The 18,589-nt window shown below is 51.2% G+C and overlaps 6 protein-coding genes across 6 annotated transcripts; 4 read left to right on the forward strand and 2 right to left on the reverse strand.

The window, feature by feature from the left end:
• Window positions 1-207: 207 nt before the first annotated feature.
• On the reverse strand, window positions 208-4,095 carry An01g02790 (uncharacterized protein; the record flags this gene model as incomplete). Its single annotated transcript, XM_059746631.1, has 2 exons — window positions 208-1,174; window positions 1,250-4,095. The coding sequence occupies 2 exons, from the start codon at window positions 4,093-4,095 to the stop codon at window positions 208-210; spliced, it is 3,813 nt and encodes a 1,270-aa protein (XP_059603136.1).
• A 486-nt stretch (window positions 4,096-4,581) lies between these two features.
• On the forward strand, window positions 4,582-6,571 carry An01g02800 (uncharacterized protein; the record flags this gene model as incomplete). The annotated part of the gene is made up of 3 exons (XM_001388677.1): window positions 4,582-4,772; window positions 4,866-6,008; window positions 6,064-6,571. The coding sequence occupies 3 exons, from the start codon at window positions 4,582-4,584 to the stop codon at window positions 6,569-6,571; spliced, it is 1,842 nt and encodes a 613-aa protein (XP_001388714.1).
• A 2,073-nt stretch (window positions 6,572-8,644) lies between these two features.
• An01g02810 (uncharacterized protein) lies at window positions 8,645-10,449 on the forward strand (the record flags this gene model as incomplete). Its single annotated transcript, XM_001388678.1, has 4 exons — window positions 8,645-8,804; window positions 8,877-9,027; window positions 9,113-10,361; window positions 10,414-10,449. 4 exons carry the CDS (start codon window positions 8,645-8,647, stop codon window positions 10,447-10,449), a joined length of 1,596 nt encoding a protein of 531 aa, XP_001388715.1.
• Window positions 10,450-12,633: 2,184 nt separating this feature from the next.
• On the forward strand, window positions 12,634-13,362 carry An01g02820 (hypothetical protein; the record flags this gene model as incomplete). The annotated part of the gene is made up of 4 exons (XM_059746649.1): window positions 12,634-12,733; window positions 12,913-13,122; window positions 13,206-13,240; window positions 13,321-13,362. The coding sequence occupies 4 exons, from the start codon at window positions 12,634-12,636 to the stop codon at window positions 13,360-13,362; spliced, it is 387 nt and encodes a 128-aa protein (XP_059603137.1).
• Window positions 13,363-13,718: 356 nt separating this feature from the next.
• An01g02830 (uncharacterized protein) lies at window positions 13,719-14,439 on the forward strand (the record flags this gene model as incomplete). The annotated part of the gene is made up of 2 exons (XM_001388680.3): window positions 13,719-14,006; window positions 14,062-14,439. The coding sequence occupies 2 exons, from the start codon at window positions 13,719-13,721 to the stop codon at window positions 14,437-14,439; spliced, it is 666 nt and encodes a 221-aa protein (XP_001388717.1).
• A 653-nt stretch (window positions 14,440-15,092) lies between these two features.
• An01g02840 (uncharacterized protein) lies at window positions 15,093-18,409 on the reverse strand (the record flags this gene model as incomplete). The annotated part of the gene is made up of 3 exons (XM_001388681.3): window positions 15,093-15,336; window positions 15,391-17,873; window positions 17,951-18,409. 3 exons carry the CDS (start codon window positions 18,407-18,409, stop codon window positions 15,093-15,095), a joined length of 3,186 nt encoding a protein of 1,061 aa, XP_001388718.1.
• Window positions 18,410-18,589: the final 180 nt, after the last annotated feature.

The following is an 18,589-nucleotide window of genomic DNA, read 5'->3' on the forward strand; positions in this document are numbered from 1 at the left end:
GATATTAGGATCAAAGCAGGATTAATGGGAAAGCGACCAAGCTGTCACAGAAATCTTCATCCATAGTGTACAATTCCAATAATGATCAGATGCTATGCTTTGACTATACTACTATACATTCACAAATCTCTTTATACATATATACATACTCGCCCAACTTGAACATCCCACCCCGTTTGGGGTACATCCTAGAAATACACTTTCAACTCAACGAGTCTCACCCTCGCCTTGAGGGATTTGCCCTTCGTCTTGAGGGTCATATATGTCCTGTTCGGCGGCATCAGGAGTATCTTCTCCTTCTTCTGCCTCCTCTGCTATCCAGTCTTCTTCCTCTTCTTCTTTTTCTTCTTCTTCTTCCATCTCCAGGTCCTCCTCCAGATCGTCGAACTCATCTTCATCATCTTCCACAAGACTTTCATCGTCCATCAATTCCTCTTTCGTTCCGAGTTCCTTGCCTCTTTCCTCAAGCAGCGTCTCGGCCTCCATGTCGTATTCGTCGGGGTAGTCGAGGGTCTTTCTGAACGGCGAGGGTGCAACATCGGAATCTTGCTCATCATCGTCCAGCTCAGAGATACCAACGTTGAGCGGAGGCTCATCAATTGGATTCGAAGAGGCGTCCTTTGATTCGACTCGAACATTGCTGCTGTCTTGCTCCGCCTTATCACCAGTCGGCTCAACCCGCGACTTAGACCTAGTCAGGCCGCCAACGCCAAGAATACCGCCTGTCCATACATAGCGATCGCGTCCAAGTTCATCAACCATCTCGCCTTTCTCCTGCCGACGCCGGAGGAGCACACCTTGGAACTTCTCACGGAGGTAAGGCAGTCTAGCAACGGCTGCGATTGTCTTCGGCGCCGCATCGTAGATAGCTTGAAGGTCCGTGCCTCCCTCGTGGATGCTTCGTTCGCGAAGTCGCCTCAATGCAGCAGCCAGATATACCATGGACACGTACGTGGGCTGCATGAAGTCCGGCTGGATTTTGCTCCAGTAGCGCCGGCCCAGTTTGCCCAGTACATTAGGCGGCTTTGCACGTTTGGGATTCTCCATCGCATCAATGGTTGAAGGCACACCCGGCGGTCGTGCCCCATATCCTCGACGAAGATTATCCCACCCAGGGAAGTTGGGCATGAACTTATGTTCAAAGACAGTGAAAGCTTCAATCTGATCGGACAATCTGTCGGAGGATGCAAGCATCTGCACAAATGTGGACCAATTGAAGGTTGTCATGGAGAAGCCTGCCTCCACATACTTTGCTATAACCTCGGAGATCTTCGAAACTTCGTTTCCATAAGCCAAAGAACGCAGATACAGTGAGAGCGGGCGAGATAGCATGAAGCGGTACGCCGGTAGGATCGGGTCTTTCTTTGTCGTAGCTGGCTCGCTTGACGTAGCCTGGGAGGAATCGGGATTCACCACGAGTTCGGCATGAGATGGTAAGGGCGGTGTAACTGGGTTAAGTTGACGGCTAAGCCACTCATCAATATCAGGGGAAGTGGGACTGGCTATCTTCAAAGCGCGGGTGAAAGCCAAGTTCCAGCATTCTTCCACCTGGTGGTACTGTTCAGCCTTCAAATGTGCGAGCATCAAGGCAGACAGCAAACGAAGAGGGGCGATATCATGGTAATTTTCTTCGTCGGAGTCTTTAGGTGCATGACTTGCGGTATAGTCATCGAAAAGCCTCCGAGCCGACAGATAAGCCCCCTTCATACCATAGGCAGAGATCATATATTCGTAGTAAACAGCAGGGAATCCCTTCCTGGCAGACATTCTACCAGAACCCAGCAAGGGGTACTTTGTCGCCAATTTGGTAGAGTGGTAATCCGCAAGAGTCTCTGCGAGGAACTTCTCAGAGTTTTCGAGACGAATATTTGCGTGGTTGCCGACCTGACCACCCTGTGCCAAAAGTTGTAAATCTCGCTGGATCTGACTCTTGAGCACGAGGAGCCTCGAGCCAAGTCCCGGCTGGTTGAATCTGTCTTTAATTTCGCGGAAGATGATGTGCACCATATCCCGATTGCGATCCTTCAGATAGCCATACAGGATGACTGCGTAGTGGAATTCAGTAGCGTAAACGCGGCGGCCTCTGTGGAGTGCCCTGAGGATGCGACGGGCAGAATCCGTCTGGCCTATAAGCACAAGACTGAGCATGAGAGCAGAATAAGTCATATCATCGGGCTCCAATCCTGCGGCATCCATCCGCGAGCGTATCCTTGAGATAGCTTCCAGGTCCATCCGGAAAGCATAATTCCAGAGTAGGATATTCCACATTCTTACGCGAGAACCCTTGACGTCGAGGCCGAGGCAAGTCTCCGCAACGTGCTCAGCCATCTCCCACTCGGAGTTGTTGCAATAAGCCTCCACAACTGTATCAATCATGGGGGCGGTTATCTGCACGTTATGTTGTTGGGCCAGGCTGAGCAAATCGCGGACATGAGTGACATCGCCCCGGTTAGCACAAAGACCCATCATTATACCGAAAGTGTGCGAGCTGGGCTCAACACCCTCCTCAATCATTTTCTTGAACATGGCGAAGGTCCCTGAAAGATCTCCTGCTTTGGAATAAGCCGTAAGCAGGATGTTCCAACATATAATATTTGGTTGAAGGTTGAACTCTTCTGAAATTCTTCGGAATTGACGCGTAGTCTTTTCAACATCGCCGATTCTGGCGTAAACATAGAGAAGCGGAGCCACGAGTTTGCGGCTTCGCGGCTTCCCGTGGTCCGAAAGAAACCTCTCGAATACATGCTGGACGTTATCCACATCACCGGCTCTCGAAAAAACAATAAGCGCCTGCCTGTAGACGTCCTCTGTCGGTTTGCGATGGAATTGGGAAATCTCATCGAGGAAGTATAAGATACCAGTTGTGATCTCGAACGAAGCAAGACGCTTCAACAGCTTAGCCAGAAGCTTTCGGGGTGGAGTTTCTTCTTCCATCTGCCAACGGAAATTCCGATATACCACGATAGATCGAACAAACGTCGATCGGTGCTCTGATTCTTGGAGGATGTTGATAAGATCAAAATAATTCCGGGAAGTGACCATGTCCAAATGATTGAACTTTTGCAGTAGTGCTAGTAGGGTCTCCGTCGCAGTAGCTTCGGCAAATTCCGTGCTAGAAAATACATTGTTGAGTATGAAGCGAGTAGCATGACGTACTGGACTGTGGAGACTCTGATCTTGTAAATAATCAGCAAGTGCAAACAAAGGCTTATGCACGGAAGACAACTGTAGCCAAGGCGCGACAGCGTGCCATAGTGAGTTGTCGCCCAACGGCCTCGATCTCCAAATATCTTGCACATAATCCCATCGTTCAGAGTTCACAAATTGTGCAAAACAGTATGCCCAGCATGAGACGCCGCGGCCACAGGAGACTGCTTCGCGACATATCCCAATTACATCCGAAAAATTTCCCGTGGCAATACAAGACTTGGTCATGTGCAAATAATCCTCAGAAGTTCGGGACTCGGTAGGCAGAGAGTTGAGGAGTCGTCTGGCCCTTCTGCTATCAACGTCACGCTCAGAGCTGCCAATTCCCGCCAGCAATGCAGAAGTCAGGTCAAGAGGGTGACCAGCCTTCGAAAAAAGGCTCCATAATTTATCGGAATCTTCGATCTCCTCCTTATCCAATAACGCTCGAAGTTCATTCTTGGCAATGGCGCGGTCTTCATCGGCAATTATTTCAGCAGAGTCGTCGAGCATGTGAGCCTCAGCGTCCACCCTGCGGTCTAGGCTAACAGCCTCTGACGAGTAATTTCTGGAAAGGCCAGGGACGGCCTTCCTTTTCCGTCGCGGGACAAGCCTTCTCGGCGAACGTATCAAGCATGTCGCTATAAACTCCTGTGTGCGGGGGGGATAGAGAAAGTCGAGAACGGGGGCCCGCGGGTCCGTGGCTGTCCTTCCGGTTGTCGAGGTGGCGGTTGAAGTATTCGACGCGGATCTTTGCGTTGCCTGTAGGAAAACCAAAAGCTCCGCCCCTGCGCTACTGAATTGCCCAAGAGTTGAATATATCGAACCCCGACCTCGAACAGCGCCGTTGGGATCCCGGAAGAAACGCCGTCCCGCGTTCTCAAGACATCCGGCAGCCCGTTCCAGCATTACCTCGAGAAATTGCGGTGCCAAACCCTGAATTTCACCGAAACTTGACTGCGATGCATAACATATCGGGATCAAAGCTGGATTCGATGCCAATTGAGGTCAGTGGGCTGAGCATGCAGGAATGTGCAGGGTGCTAAGGGAGTCAGGCCATACCACGCAAAGCAATCTTGTGCACGAAGCTCACAGCCTGCCGTTAGATGGCTGCTCCTCCTGGTAAGAATCAAGAGAAGATCCTGCTTGAGAGGAAACAAAACCGACGGCTCCAAGCAAGAAGGCCAGGGGGTGGTTGATGGCCGGGAGGTTGACGTGGGATAATTTTCGAGATGGCCGAGCAGCAAGCTTTCCCGATGCTGGAAAAGAGAATCCCGCGAAATCAGCCGGGGATTTGTTTGGCCGAGACTTGACCACCTCAGCCCGCACTCGTTCGGGTGGGAACACCACCATCGCCCCGAGCTCCCACCCCAGTCGTCGAATATTGCTGGCACGATGGAGATCACCGACTTCATTTTCTCCCAGAGGGAGGAGAGTCTCTTGACGGGAAACTACAACGCTTATCGAGCACACACGACTCGCAAGTTGCACAGCGCCCGCCTGCGACTTGGACAGACCACCCCCAAACGCAGCAAGTACATTGCCAAACGACCTGTGACGGCGGAAGATGTGAACAGCAATGTGGAGTATGTCTCTGAAGTCATCTTTGACGTATTCCTTTAAACACTCATACGGCTGGGTCAGCTATGGAAATTGTACTAACACTCCGGATTTCTTAGATACGTCCACACCCTACTCATCAGCGCCGAACGGGCATGGGCGAACGCAATGCACATGAAGACCACTCACTCGGCAGACCCATCGGCCAAGGGGGTTAGCGGTACGACTAGGGGGCACATTATTTCGAAACTACGGAAGGCAGTTACATTTGCGAAGCAATTGGTGCACGTTCTCGAGGATCAAGAAACTTCTGGTGCTGCAGACACTGATGTCCTCGAAGCTCGTGCATATCTGGCGTCCCTCTTGGGAGCATACTTCTTGGAGAAGCGCAATTGGGAGCAGTGTCTCCAAAACTACTCCGTGTCAAGAGTGATCTATGCAGCTCTGGGTCAGCAAGTCAAGAAGGACGCCTTCCGAGACCTTCTTTCCGGCACTGTCGACCCCAGTATAAGATACGCAGCATATCAGTTGAAGCTCCCGCGGTCAAAGCCCATCCCGTCTTTGGCTCTTAGTTATTTCCCATCGGACGCGACCATCAGGTCCGAAGTTGAGAAGTTGGACCCCAACTGTCTGAAGGAGGATGCAGCGGGCACTCGGAGGACCGCTGACGGGGAGGTGCAGCAACTCCCTGGAAGCGTCACATGGAGATCGCATACAGTTGGCTTGGAAGATGCCGCAATCTCACAGGCTCTTGCGTCCGCAGCGGCAGCTGAGTCTCGTCTCACTACGTGGCTTGCGGAAGGTGAGGGCAAAAACGCCTCCTCGAAAGATAAAGCCGCTGCCTACGATAATGTTATCATCGCCAGTCAAGATGCCGTCGATGCTACAAAGACTGCGATCGATGACCTTGCCGGAGAGGGAGTTGACCCGAGTGATAAGAGAATGCAGGCTCTGCAAATAACGCGGACTGCTGTTAACTATGATCTGGTTGGGTGGAGAATCGGACGGAACCGTGTCCTTTGCGGAGACAACGACGGCGTTTCATTCGAATCTGTCTCAACCAAGTTACCCAAGAGTGCCAAGGCTACTGCCAAACAGGACGATGCTACGGGTAAGAAGCTGGCACGGCTGCGCGAAAGAGTCGTCCTGTATGATTCTACCCTTCAAAGTATCGAGTTCATTCTTGAGCTTCCCGGAGTTGCCGCGGATACGGCGTTTGTTCGCGAATTAGATGCAAAGCGGCGGTACTTCCGTGCTTTAAGGTACGGCAGCGCAGCCCTTCCATACCGATAACCTGCTAACTGGAGTCTTTCTTAGATGTCTGACCATTGGACGGTCGCACGGAATCCTGGGCAAGTCTACCAATGCCCTCGCCCTATTTGCGCAGGCTTTGGCCCTTGTCACAGAGACCGCACGGTCGCCGCAATCCTTGACTGAAACGGAAGGACCACCGAGGCTGGATATTTCCCGTAGTCAGGTCCAGACTCTGGAGCTGACCTTGAAGGGCCTGGTTGCGCAATACCGCGGTTTGGTGACTTTGGAGAAGATGTCCGCTGAAGCACAGTCAAAATCTGTAACTCAGCGACCCGCAGTCGAACGTCTACACGATTTTGCCGGTGATGCTCTGGATTTGACCAACATTGTTCCTTACCCCCCTCAGATGCAGCCGATTCCAGTGAAGCCTTTGTTCCTGGACGTGGCTTGGAACTACATCGAGTACCCTCGTCAAAGCACGCCTGCTGCAGACAACAGTCAGGCTCAACCGGAACCACAGCCGGAAGAGAAGAAGGGTGGACGACGCGGCTGGTTCGGCTTTGGTCGGTAGCCTGCTAGTGATTCAGGCTGTGGAAGGGTTTAATTTCTCCACCTGCTTCATTTCCATGACATAGTGTGTAATATGCTGTTGCATGTCAGCACCTACCAGGTGTATCTAGCGTACATAGTAAATCTGATGATGACGATACTGCGACCAATAACTCGCTTACAGCAGAGTGAATCTTAACAACGTATTCCATGTGATCTATTGCTGCCTTTATACAAATTGTGTTGGTTTTAATCTCAAAATGATAGATTGAGAGTATATAGTTGTGCCTTTGTTGCAGCACTCTGTGCGGCGCACTGAAGGACACTTTTTTTTTCTGCCACCGCCTAAAGTTACAGTTTTCTCCGTTGACCTTTTCAGGACTGTATGTTCTTAAATCCGCTTAAATCCGGACTTTTTTCAGCGAGGTTCGCTAGGTTCTGCCGCCTAAAGCGGTCTAAAAGGCGGTAAATTGTGAGGCACAATCGTTCATAGGGCACATCGCTTGTAGTAAATTAGATGTCGGGAGAGAATAGTTCCCCATACTACTGCTATCTATCTTGTACATTGAAACAGCCAAGATCTCCTTCTATTCTCTACACTGTACTGATAGGCGGAGAACCATCCGGGCGTCTCCGACTACATCCACTCGTTCTATCAACTGTCAAAGATGCTCAGTTCCCCGTGGAAACCGCACGGGCCAATTCTCCGGATAAGCCGAGCCACATCCACTCGGAAGTTTGACAGCCGGATCACCTTTCTCAAGTCCAGCAAATGGTACGATGGCAATTTGTATTGCTTGGCCACTGGTAACCTGCGTCGTCATACAATTCCAATGGCCCGTTAGTGGTCGGCTCCTCCGGGCATTCATTTTATTGAACCGAAGGTGTGGAAAGATGATTGATGTGGCGTATGAAATATTAATAATCTGTGGTTTGCAGATTACCTCGCTACGGTTCATGCAGTCTAGATGAACAAGGTTTGTTGTGAGCTTCATGGGACGGATACGATGATGCAGCTTGTCTTTGTCTATGTAGTATTCCATGGAGAATGGATTCTCGAATGCGGTACTGTAATTAGTATTAATATTGGATCTTTGGGATACAGATGGCTTTGGATGAATCACCACTGGTAGATATATATTCGAAGCGAGCACTATGACTTGGAAAATCTCAACAGGCACGTGCTTCACAAAACATGGTCAGGAAACTGTGGAGATGACCACCTCACAGCCTAGACCACATTATAATAAAGTGTTTTATATTGACAATCAATCTAAGAAATGACGGAACATCGAACACACGATATCCAAAGGGTTCGTAATACAATTGCCATTCATTCAATATGGATTTGAACCGTTCTGACTATTGAGCGGGAATGTCACCCGCTTTCCCTTTACGAGATCGGTACCTGGTGCTAGTGATTCAAGCTAGCCACAATCCGCCTAGTGACTGCTCAAAGGAGCAAGCGCTGCCTGACAATTGGCTGCAGCGCATGTGGGATGTTGCCAAACGAGCCATTCTCGTCAGAATCGGGACACGGATGTACAGCGTGGAAATACGCGCGGGATACGAGCGATCATCCAGGGGCAGCTCGACTTTCTCTCCACATCAGCCATCCTCCCGTGCAGATTTGATTCCTTCGAGCAAGGGTTTGCTTAAGATTCCCACGTAAGCCCACAAACTGCAGGGTGTCAGTCACCAAAAATTATTCTCATTCGACCAGCTCTCTCTAATCCTAGTAATATACTAGATTCCCTATTATTGACTACATTATACTCCTGTTTCCTGCAGAATCAATTCTGCTCCGTGGAACCTCAAGACTTTTTAATCATAATATTCTGCCGATCCTGCACATCGGGGGCTTCCTGCGGCGCCGTACTGCCAGACTCCGGCGTTCCGGCCAATCCAGAGCGAGTTTGCCTGCCCTCGCCAATAATTCTGCCCCGAAATTAGAGTTGCGTCTCCCCTGGATTCGCTTTCCTCTTCTTTTCCCTCCGCCGCCGCCGCTCTCCTCCTCCTCCTCCCTCCGTCTTCTCCTTCCCTACCCCGTTGGAGACCGTTATACCGAACCCAATTGATCAATTGATCATCCGACATGGCCTCTGTCAACGGGAGCTTCGTCTCCCCCTCGGCTGATGCCGTCGTCTCCCCCAGGCTCTTTGAGCCCACCGGTCTGGTCGCCTCTGTCCTCGAGGGCTTCACCGTTTGGAAGGCCTTGTTGACTCTGTTCGTTGCCGCTGTCATCTACGACCAATGTACGTCTTCTCTCCAAGCCAATGCCCCGAGAATCGGGCAAAATCGCGACTCAATTTTAACCATTTATATAGTCCGTTATCTCTGGCTCAAGGGCTCCATTGTCGGCCCAGCATGGAAGTTGCCTTTCATGGGACCTTTCCTTCAGTCGGTGAACCCCAAGTTCCACGAATACAAGGCCAAATGGGACAGTGGTGAATTGAGCTGTGTCTCCGTCTTCCACAAGTAAGTAATGCTTTTGCGACATGTTCCGGGTGTGCGCGGAGGCGCATGACTCGAAGAGGCCAGATTTTAACTTATCTGCTTATAGGTTCGTTGTTATCGCATCCACTCGCGACATGTCGCGCAAGATCTTCAACTCGCCCACCTACGTTAAGCCTTGTGTTGTGGACGTTGCGCACAAGCTTCTTGGTGCCGACAACTGGGTCTTCTTGGACGGCAAAGACCACGTTGAATTCCGCAAGGGTCTCAACGGTCTTTTCACTCGCCAGGCTCTTTCCTTCTACCTCCCTCGCATGGAAGAGGTTTACAACGAGTACTACGCCCGTTTCTTGCGCATCTCGAAGGAGAACAACTTCAAGCCCACTCCCTGGATGCCCGAATTCCGTGAGCTCATGTGCGCCGTGTCCTGCCGTACTTTCGTCGGCCACTACATCACCGAAGAAGCTATCCAGAAGATCGCCGATGACTACTACATGATCACTGCTGCCCTGGAACTCGTTAACTTCCCCTTTATCTTGCCTTACACCAAGGCCTGGTATGGCAAGAAGGCTGCCGACATGGTTCTGGCAGAGTTCTCCAACTGTGCTGCCAAAAGTAAGGCTCGCATGGCCGCGGGTGGAGAAATCTCCTGTATCATGGACGCGTGGGTCAAGGCTCAGCAGGATTCCGCCAAGTACCGTGAGAAGATCGCTCAGGGTATTGCCGTCGAGGCCAGTGACAAGCCCGCCCAGGTCCTGCGTGACTTCACCGATTACGAAATCGCTCAGACCGTCTTCACCTTCCTGTTCGCCTCCCAGGATGCCACTAGTGCTGCCTCTACCTGGCTGTTCCAGCTCATGGCCGACCGCCCCGATGTTCTTGACAAGGTCCGCGAGGAGAACCTGAGCGTTCGCAACGGCGATATCAAGGCCCCTCTGACCATGGAGCTGCTTGACCAGCTGCCCTACACTCGTGCTGTCGTCAAGGAGACTCTGCGCTACCGCCCTCCCGTCATCATGGTTCCCTACCTGGTCAAGAAGGACTTCCCCATTACCGAGAACGTCACCGTGTCCAAGGGCTCCATGATTATCCCCTCGGTGTGGCCCGCCTGCCACGATGAGGAGGCTTACCCCAACGCCGACTCTTTCGACCCTGACCGCTGGATTACTGGTACCGCCGAACAGCAGACCAAGAACTGGCTTGTCTTCGGTACCGGACCCCACTACTGTCTTGGCCAGACCTACGCCCAGCTGAACCTGATGGCCATGATTGGCAAGGCCAGTATGGAGATGGACTGGGAGCACACTCCCACTCCCGAGTCGGAAGACATCAAGGTCTTTGCTACGATTTTCCCTCAGGTATGTTTTCCTTGCGCTATATCGATTCGAGTTGAAAGCTAACAAAGCCCAGGATGATTGCCTGCTTGCATTCCGTCCCCGCCCTTAAGCGTTCCTGCCGTCTTCGCTAAAGACGTCAGGCGCTGCAACGTCAGTTATGCCGGATTCTCCTGCCTTGCTGAAAAATAGCAAGCGCCTGCTTCGTGACTACGGGCACCCTCTTCTGTCCTGGTGATAGAATGGCTGCAGGCATTTCTTCTTTGCCTTTCTGAAATGTAACTACTTGTAGTATTGTTTTTCCTTTTTCTCCAATACTTTCTGAACCTTTGGGATGGGGAGTTGCGGACGGTCGACCCCTTGAGGTATGGCCACTGGCCTCTGTCTGTTGGAGGTATCGACACCGCGGACAGAGTGTCTGGAGTAACATGATATTGAAACGATCCAACTGCGGTCGTCCGCTCCCGCGATGAGCGACGCATTGAAGGACATGTCATTTTTAGACCACGCTACCTAGAATTAATAATAATAATGTGACACCCGAGCTGCTAGCCAGGGAATAGAATACCATCACTAGCCCTATGTGAAAGTTGTAGTTGAATAGGCTTATTCCCATACAAACTTCAATAACCCGTGTCTGGATTCACATCTAGCCCTCGCTATCACTACTACAACCCTTCACTAAACTACAGCCATCATGTTATATAAAGCCCATCCCTTCCCGCTTCCTCCCAGACTTTCCTACTTCCAACAAGCTACTACATAAGCTCCCACACTCGAGATAAGAAATATATACAATACTATATACCCAACAAGAAAAATGCGGCATCTCTCCAAGCATATACTATTCCTCAATCGGCTATGTTCACCGGAAATCCACTGCCGATAGCAATATATCCATCCAAACCCTACATCAAGCCAAGATGCTTTCTCACTTACTACACCCGTTATCTATAAAACACCGAATATCTCCAACAAACTTATATACAATACACCATATACCAAATAGCAAACCAACCGGCATGCTATCGCTGCCGTCTGCGTCCTAGTGCCTCAGAACGAGACGAACACAAAGAAGGCAGGTTGGGCTCCCCTAGTGACCACTCACACTTACGGCATATACGGAATAAACCTACATATTCTGCTCCCACCCGCCATCTGCATCCACTAAGCCACTACCCTGCCAAATATGATGGCATCTAGGCGCGGGAGCATATCTACCAGCAAGTAGCTTCTACGCTAGGTGGATGTGGAAGCATATGTGGTTTCTGTTTCAGGACCATACTGTTCAGAGATGGTTGTAATGGAACAAACCATGGACACGACATGTTTTTAGAAACTGGTTGGGTGGCTGTTGAGGATGAGGAACAATAACATTGTATATGGGGACATATCTCTCCGTCTACTCTGCACGTAGACGCGATTTATTGTTCTTGGTCTACTGGTTAGCACGTTGACACTGCATGTGGAGAACGAGACGGTGGACGATGAGGATGAGGACCGGAGCATTCATTGAAGTCGTCGCTTCGCCGACGATATATCATATATACGCACTGCCTTGCAAGAGAGCAAGAGAGTGAGGGAAAGAGTCTTAGATGCTCTTCCTATTTCTGTCTCTTCCTTCCCTCTCATACGGTGATTGCTCCAATGTGAATGCAGCGAGACAGAACAGCGCGGTCGATATGTCAGACGTATCTATGCTGAAATATTACATCATAATGGAATGGAAGGGCACATCTTTGCGGCTCTTATATCTGGGATGCTGTTATATGCCATGGAAAAGGCAGCCAACGTCTATGGACTATATGACGCCTGTTCAGCAGATCCGAGCTTTAATGCCGGACCGCATATACTGCCCTTCCAGATCTGTTCTTGGAAAGTACACCATCACGGACTTCACGCTAAACCCTATTTTGGTAACGGTAGATCGGCTTGGAGACTCTGCTCTTTTTCTCTCGATCTACAAGGGCAGTCCAATACCTGTATCTTGCGTTCCTCCATACAGTCGGCCTTCCTGTCCTTGGGTTCACCATACTATGTCGGATGCAAAGACCGCTACAGAGGCTCAAGCATCCGCGTTGGAGCAGAAACGGACTTCGAATTAGCATTCGAGTTAAGGTCCGGTAATCGAGATATTTTGGCTTCCAAAATTGTTACAGGCCACACCCCTCCGAACGAAACCGTATTGGCATTCCCAATTAGAATGCCAGCTATTTCTGGATCACTACCGTCACCTTTCATCTCGAATCCTGCCATATAATCCATGCTAGGTGTAACAAGGTATCACAGACAGAACATGGTGGAGGCCTATGGTAATCTACATAGTCGCATCATATCTGACTGCGCGGTTTCTTGCTTTCATGATCAGGTGGTGGTTATTTGTTCGAGTCCGTTGAGTACGGACCCATATATCTGAAGCAACTGAATATCCTGTTAGAAATGATAAGGTAGTATGTAAAATGAAGCCTGTTTAGCTTTAAACTTATGCTAATAACTTATATATTCAGTCCCCTGACCTATATCTTACTGGACAGATCTAGCTAGCATTGTTCAAGATAAGATTTCTTTTCTCCAGGTCACTTCCTAGAGACGCTCGGACACGCAACCAGTCATACTGTGGGAACATATAATGGACTTCTCGAAGTTCAGGTTACTAGAGATCGTGAAACTGGGAAGCTAATCACCACCTGTGAGCATAGAGTTCTTGGCTCTAGCCAGGGAACACTCTTTACTTCCAAGATTGACTTAGGAGCCTTATTATATGATCGCGTGGGAGAAACACACGGTATGTATTTTGCAGGTTCTGAACAGAAAAATCAGACATTCTTCATATATATTGGAAAGAGAATGGTTCTTGGGCTTAAAGAGATTCTGTGGCTATACCAGGCCCTGCGGAAATTGCTGTAATACTCTTATCTTACAATTTATAAAAGCCTGTATTCCTTCCTGGATCCTGTATTCTTGCCATTGTTCTAATTTCAAGCAATCTGCAGACTTAGCATTCGAAATAATCGGGTCATGGTAGTTGTAGAAATAGAACATATCTAGATAGTCCCGAAGGCGGTCAACACTGCAACTGACATCACCCGAAGCCGGACTTCCATCCGTCGGATATCGGCTGTCACTCTAGCATATCAGCTCGACAACTTTCTGGACTTGCCTCGATCTCCAACCCAGACATATCAAGTCATCTTTCTCTGGGGTAAGTACTCCTCTACTCACGAGCCACTGTACAATTTAGACAATAGACACCATATAATCTCAAACCAGACACTAACTTCCGCAGAACTCCACCAACTACCTGCCCCATTCGCGCAACAGCACCAGCACCAGCACCAGCAACAACCTCACCTCCAACCCAGTGGACGAAAACCAACAACAATGGCCTCTCTCCTCCCCCTCCGCCGGGCACCCACGTCCCTCCTCTCCTCCACCTCCAAACAATCTACCCTCCTCGTCCGCTCCCTCCGAGCCAGCACCACCATCCCCTCCACCCGGACCTTCACAACAAGATCCTCCACCCTCCTCCCCAACACCATCACCAAGAGAACCACCATTACCCCCATTTCTCGCCCTCATCACCACCTCCTGATCTCCTCCACTTCCATCCGCCAAAAAAGCACCAAGGACAACGATGCCCCCACCTTCCGCCAATGGGGCTTTGAAGACGTACGTCCCTACCTACCTACTACCATAACCCCCCACCCAACTAACCAAAGAATAGATAAACGCTTCCCTCCCCAACAGCCCGACTGAAAAGCCCATCATTTTAATCGACGTGCGCGAGCCCGCCGAGCTCTCCTCCACCGGCATCATCCCCTCGGCTGTGAGCGTGCCGCTCGCCTCTCAACCGGACGCACTCTTCCTGACTCCGGAGGAATTCGAGACGAGGTTCGGGTTCCCCAAGCCTGGTGTGAAGGGGGATGAGGAGGGTGCCGAGATTGTGTTTTATTGTAAGGCGGGGGTGAGGGCGCGCGCCGCGGCGCAGTTGGCGGAGCAGGCGGGGTATGAGGCAAGTAGGCTGGGGGTTTATGATGGGAGTTGGTTGGATTGGGCGAAGAAGGGGGGTAGGGTGGAGAGGTGGGAGGGGAATGATAATTAATCTTGTCTTCTACTAGGTATGGATGGTAGTAGGTACTGATTGTGTGGGTAGATGATGGTTGTATGTGTGCCGGGTTGGGCTTGTATATATTGTATGTTGCCATAGTACTACTAGTATCATCACATCAAATGGGTTCGTTTCGAAAGTGAACAATCATCACTAAGTACTACTAGTAGTGGTCGGTATAAGGTATAGTTAGCTTCTACTATGCTCTGCAAATTCGAACAAACAATCAATTCAACTAGAGATCCATGATTATCATTAACAGAAAAACAAAAACCTAGGTATCGACCACGCTTTACTTTTCCAACCACCTCTTCTCTTCTCTTCTCTCTCTCTTTCCCCCCTTTCATGTCATGTACAGGCATCTTGCTTTTGATTGAAAGTCGTAGTCATTTCTCATGCAATGCTCTTTTACTTTTTCTTCATCAAATCCTGAGAATGCACCCACATAAAGCAGCACTTGTCTCATCATCGCGGCAATGGAACTTGAGATCGCTATACAATACCACGATAATGGCATGCTGAAACCCGCTACCAAGCGCCATGACCCCGCCACGCTGTACTCAAGTGAGTGCCCAGAGCTGGTGATCCAAGGGCCATGCATGGGGCTGGGCTCGGTATCCGGGCTACAGAGGGAACTGGTAAGGCGATCATGGGATGTCAAAGACAGGCTTGAGCTTCTTGACGAGACCCCACTCCTCCATCGAGACATCGGAGCGGTAGAACTCCTTGAGGGTGTCGATACTGGCACGGGAGATGTGCGAGTACAGGGTGTCCTTGTCTTCGAGCTGACGGCCGTACATGGGCTGGTTGCTTCCCTCGATCTTGACGGCCACGGAGGGTTGACCCCTCTTGCAGACCTGGATGGGCTTGTGATCACGTTCGATAGAGACACTATATGCATGATTAGAATATGTAAAGTAGGGATAATAACGGGGGAAAACTTACACTCTGCCAAGGTCGATGATTTCCTTAGCGCCAGTCTCCGGGTTGGCCTTGACTGCCGCAACAGGAGTGTGCAGACGCAGACTTCCTTCCGCAACATCAACACCGATGACGATGGGGTCCTTCTTGTTGAACACAGCCACGGTCTTGAGTACGCAGGGGAAGACAGCAAGCATCTTGCTCTCTTCCTTGCGGCGCTCCGTCAGCTCAGCCATGTGCTTGGTGAAGTCATCGAACAGGTGGTAGATGATGTCGGCAGTGAAAATCTTGACACCGACTTCATCGGCATAGGCAGCTGCTTCCTTGTCCACCTTGACATCGAAACACAGCATAACGGCGTACTCCTTGGCCTTCTCCAACATGGTACCGGCCATCATGACATCACGCTTGTACACAGGACCGATAGAAATGTTGGCGACGGGAATCTTGGAGACACGAAGGAACTCGAGCAGAGCCTCCAGAGATCCGAGAGTGGAGGCCTGCACGCTGACACCACGCTGGTCCCTAGAGACCTTGCTAAGCAGGTTCTCCAGATCGGACATGACCTCTTCCTCAATGTCCTCCTCGTCGTCATCAGGTCCGACAACCATCAAACGAGAACCGGCAATGGCCTGCTCAAGGTCGTTGGCGGCAATCTTAACACCAAGGGCAGCCTTGACCTCCTTGTTGTGCACGTACTGCGACTTAAGACGCAGTTCCTTGAGAGGAGCCGGTGTCAACAACGCTCGAATATTCGTAGATATAGGACCGTTTAGACCGCACAAAACGATTCGATCACCCTCGCGGAGGATACCGTTCGACAGGACTACGTCAATGGTAGTACCGAGACCCTCAATGACCTTCACCTCAAGCACAGTACACTCAACCTCGGACAGGTACATCAGGGAGTTGGTCATACGCTCCTGGGTAAGAGTGGTCAACAGCTTGAGCATGTCAGGGATACCTTCACCAGTGTGGGCGGAGGTGGGCACGAGAGAAACGTTGCGGGCCATGGACTTGTTCTCGTAGAACAGCTCCGAGTTAAAACCCTGTTCGGCGAACAAGAGCTTAGTGCGCTCCAAACGGGTGCGGAATTCGTTCTGAACGCCCTTGTTCTGCAAGGCCAAACTCTCTTGGAAGCCGTTGTTGTCGATCTTCTTCCAGCCGTACAGACGATCAATCTTGTTGAGGGCGACGATGAAAGGAGTGCGGCGATCACGGAGCAGCCTCATGGACTCAAGAGTCTGGGGCTCAAGACCGTGCATGATATCGACAACCAGGATGGCGATGTTACAAAGGGAGGAACCTCTCGAACGCAAGTTGGAGAAGGACTCGTGACCAGGGGTATCGATGATGAGCAGACCAGGGATCTTGAACTCAAACTGGCCGTCTTTGTTCACCACGGCAGTCTTCTGACGCAGAGCATCAACAGGGAAGTAAGTGGCACCGATCTGCTGCGTAATACCACCAGCTTCACCTTCCTGGACGTTTGTCTGACGAATCTTATCCAGCAACTTGGTCTTACCAGTATCGACGTGACCCAGAATACAGCAGATAGGAGAACGGAGGTTGTCCTTGGAGCGCGCGGCCATAGCCTCCTCGTGCTGCTTCTTTCTCCGCTCGGCGGCCTCGGCCTTGCGCTGAGCAATAGCCTTCTGTGCCGCGGACTGCTCCTCGTCCTCAGAGTCCTCGTCAGAGGTCTCATCGGAATCATCCTCACTCTCGTCTTCCTCATCCTCCTTGGAGGCAGGCTTCTCGGCAGCCTTGCCATTGGTGGCGGGCTTCTCCTCTTCCTCGTCGCTAGGAGCATCCCAGCTGTCCTTCACTTCCTCGGCATCAGCAGCCTTCTCCCAGTCATCGAGCTCGCTCTCTTCTCCGCCAGCGGCAGCAGCAGCCTCAGCCTCGGCCTTGGCCTTCTTCTCTTCCTCCTCCTTTCTTCTGCGTTCCTCTTCAGCTTCACGCTGGGCCTTGGCGCGGGCAGCAGCAGCCTCCAGGTCATCCTCCTGCTTCTTGGGTCCACGCTTCTTCCGGTTCTCGTAAACAGGGCGCTTCTTCTCGGCCTGGCCCTCTTCCAGACCAGCAACCTTACCAACACCAGCCGCAAGCATCTGCTGCATGCGCCGCTCATTGCGCTCCTTGGCTTCCCTCTGGGCCTTGGTGAGCAGCTTACCCTCCTTACGAAGCTGCTCCTTCTTCTCCTTCTCCTTCTCCTTCTTCCTTTGGCGGGCCTCTTCCCGCTTCTTCTCCTCTTCCTCTTCAATACGACGTCTCTCCTCCTCAGCGGCTTGCGCCTCGGCTAACAGGCGCTCCTCCTCTTCACGCTGCTGGCGGAGAGCCTCCTGTTGCTTCTGGATAGCAAGCAGGTGTGCAGGGATCTTCTTCTTCTTGCCGCCGGTTTCCGGAACGGGGGCAGCAGCGGGGGCGGGGGCCGCCTCTGCCTTCTTCTCAGGCTCGGCTTTAGCGGGCTGAGCCTTCTCAGCGGGGGCAGCGGTCTTCTTCTTGGCAGCCTAGATGATAAGGTGGACCCATCAGTTCGACACGATCATGAAACGATAGAAAAGCTGCAAAAGCGCAAGAAACATACCTGCTCCCTCTTACGCTGCTTCTCACGCTCCTTCTTCTCCCTCTCCTTCTCCTTCTTGGACTTCACACGGAAGCCACCCTCCTCCTCCTCAGCGGGCTTGGGCTCAGGCGCAGCAGCAGCCTTCTTAGGCTTAGCCTTTCCGGCGAACACATCGTCTTCATCGAAGGTACCCTCCTCAGGCTGCTTGCTAGCGAAATCGGCATCGCCGTTGGCCTCCTGAGTGGCATCCTCACCCTCAACGAAGTCATTGACCGGCTTTCCCTTCTTCGCCTTCTTGTTCTTGTTCTTCCTCAAAGCGGCGAGCAAACCGCCACCGCCCATGCCAGCATCCTCGTCGGCAGGAGCACCTTCTTCAGCAGCGGGAGCTTCGGCCTCGCCACCGGCAGCAGGGGCAGACTCTCCGAGCTCAGCTTCCCAGTCCTCCTCTTGCCTCTTATTTCCCTTCTTCTTGGGCGCCATATTGATAGGTTGAGGATTCGGTCGACCTCGTTTTTATTCCTTTAGATGGATATGTGGATGGATATTACCCTATGTGGATTAAAAATGAACCGTTAGTTAAGTGAATAGAAAGGTACTATGTGACCGAGCGATGTTGGCAGCCAATGTGGATGAATGGTGGTGGTGCGCACTAACAATGAG

Source organism: Aspergillus niger (genome assembly GCF_000002855.4).
Source record: "Aspergillus niger supercontig An01".
Lineage (NCBI taxonomy): Eukaryota > Fungi > Ascomycota > Eurotiomycetes > Eurotiales > Aspergillaceae > Aspergillus > Aspergillus niger.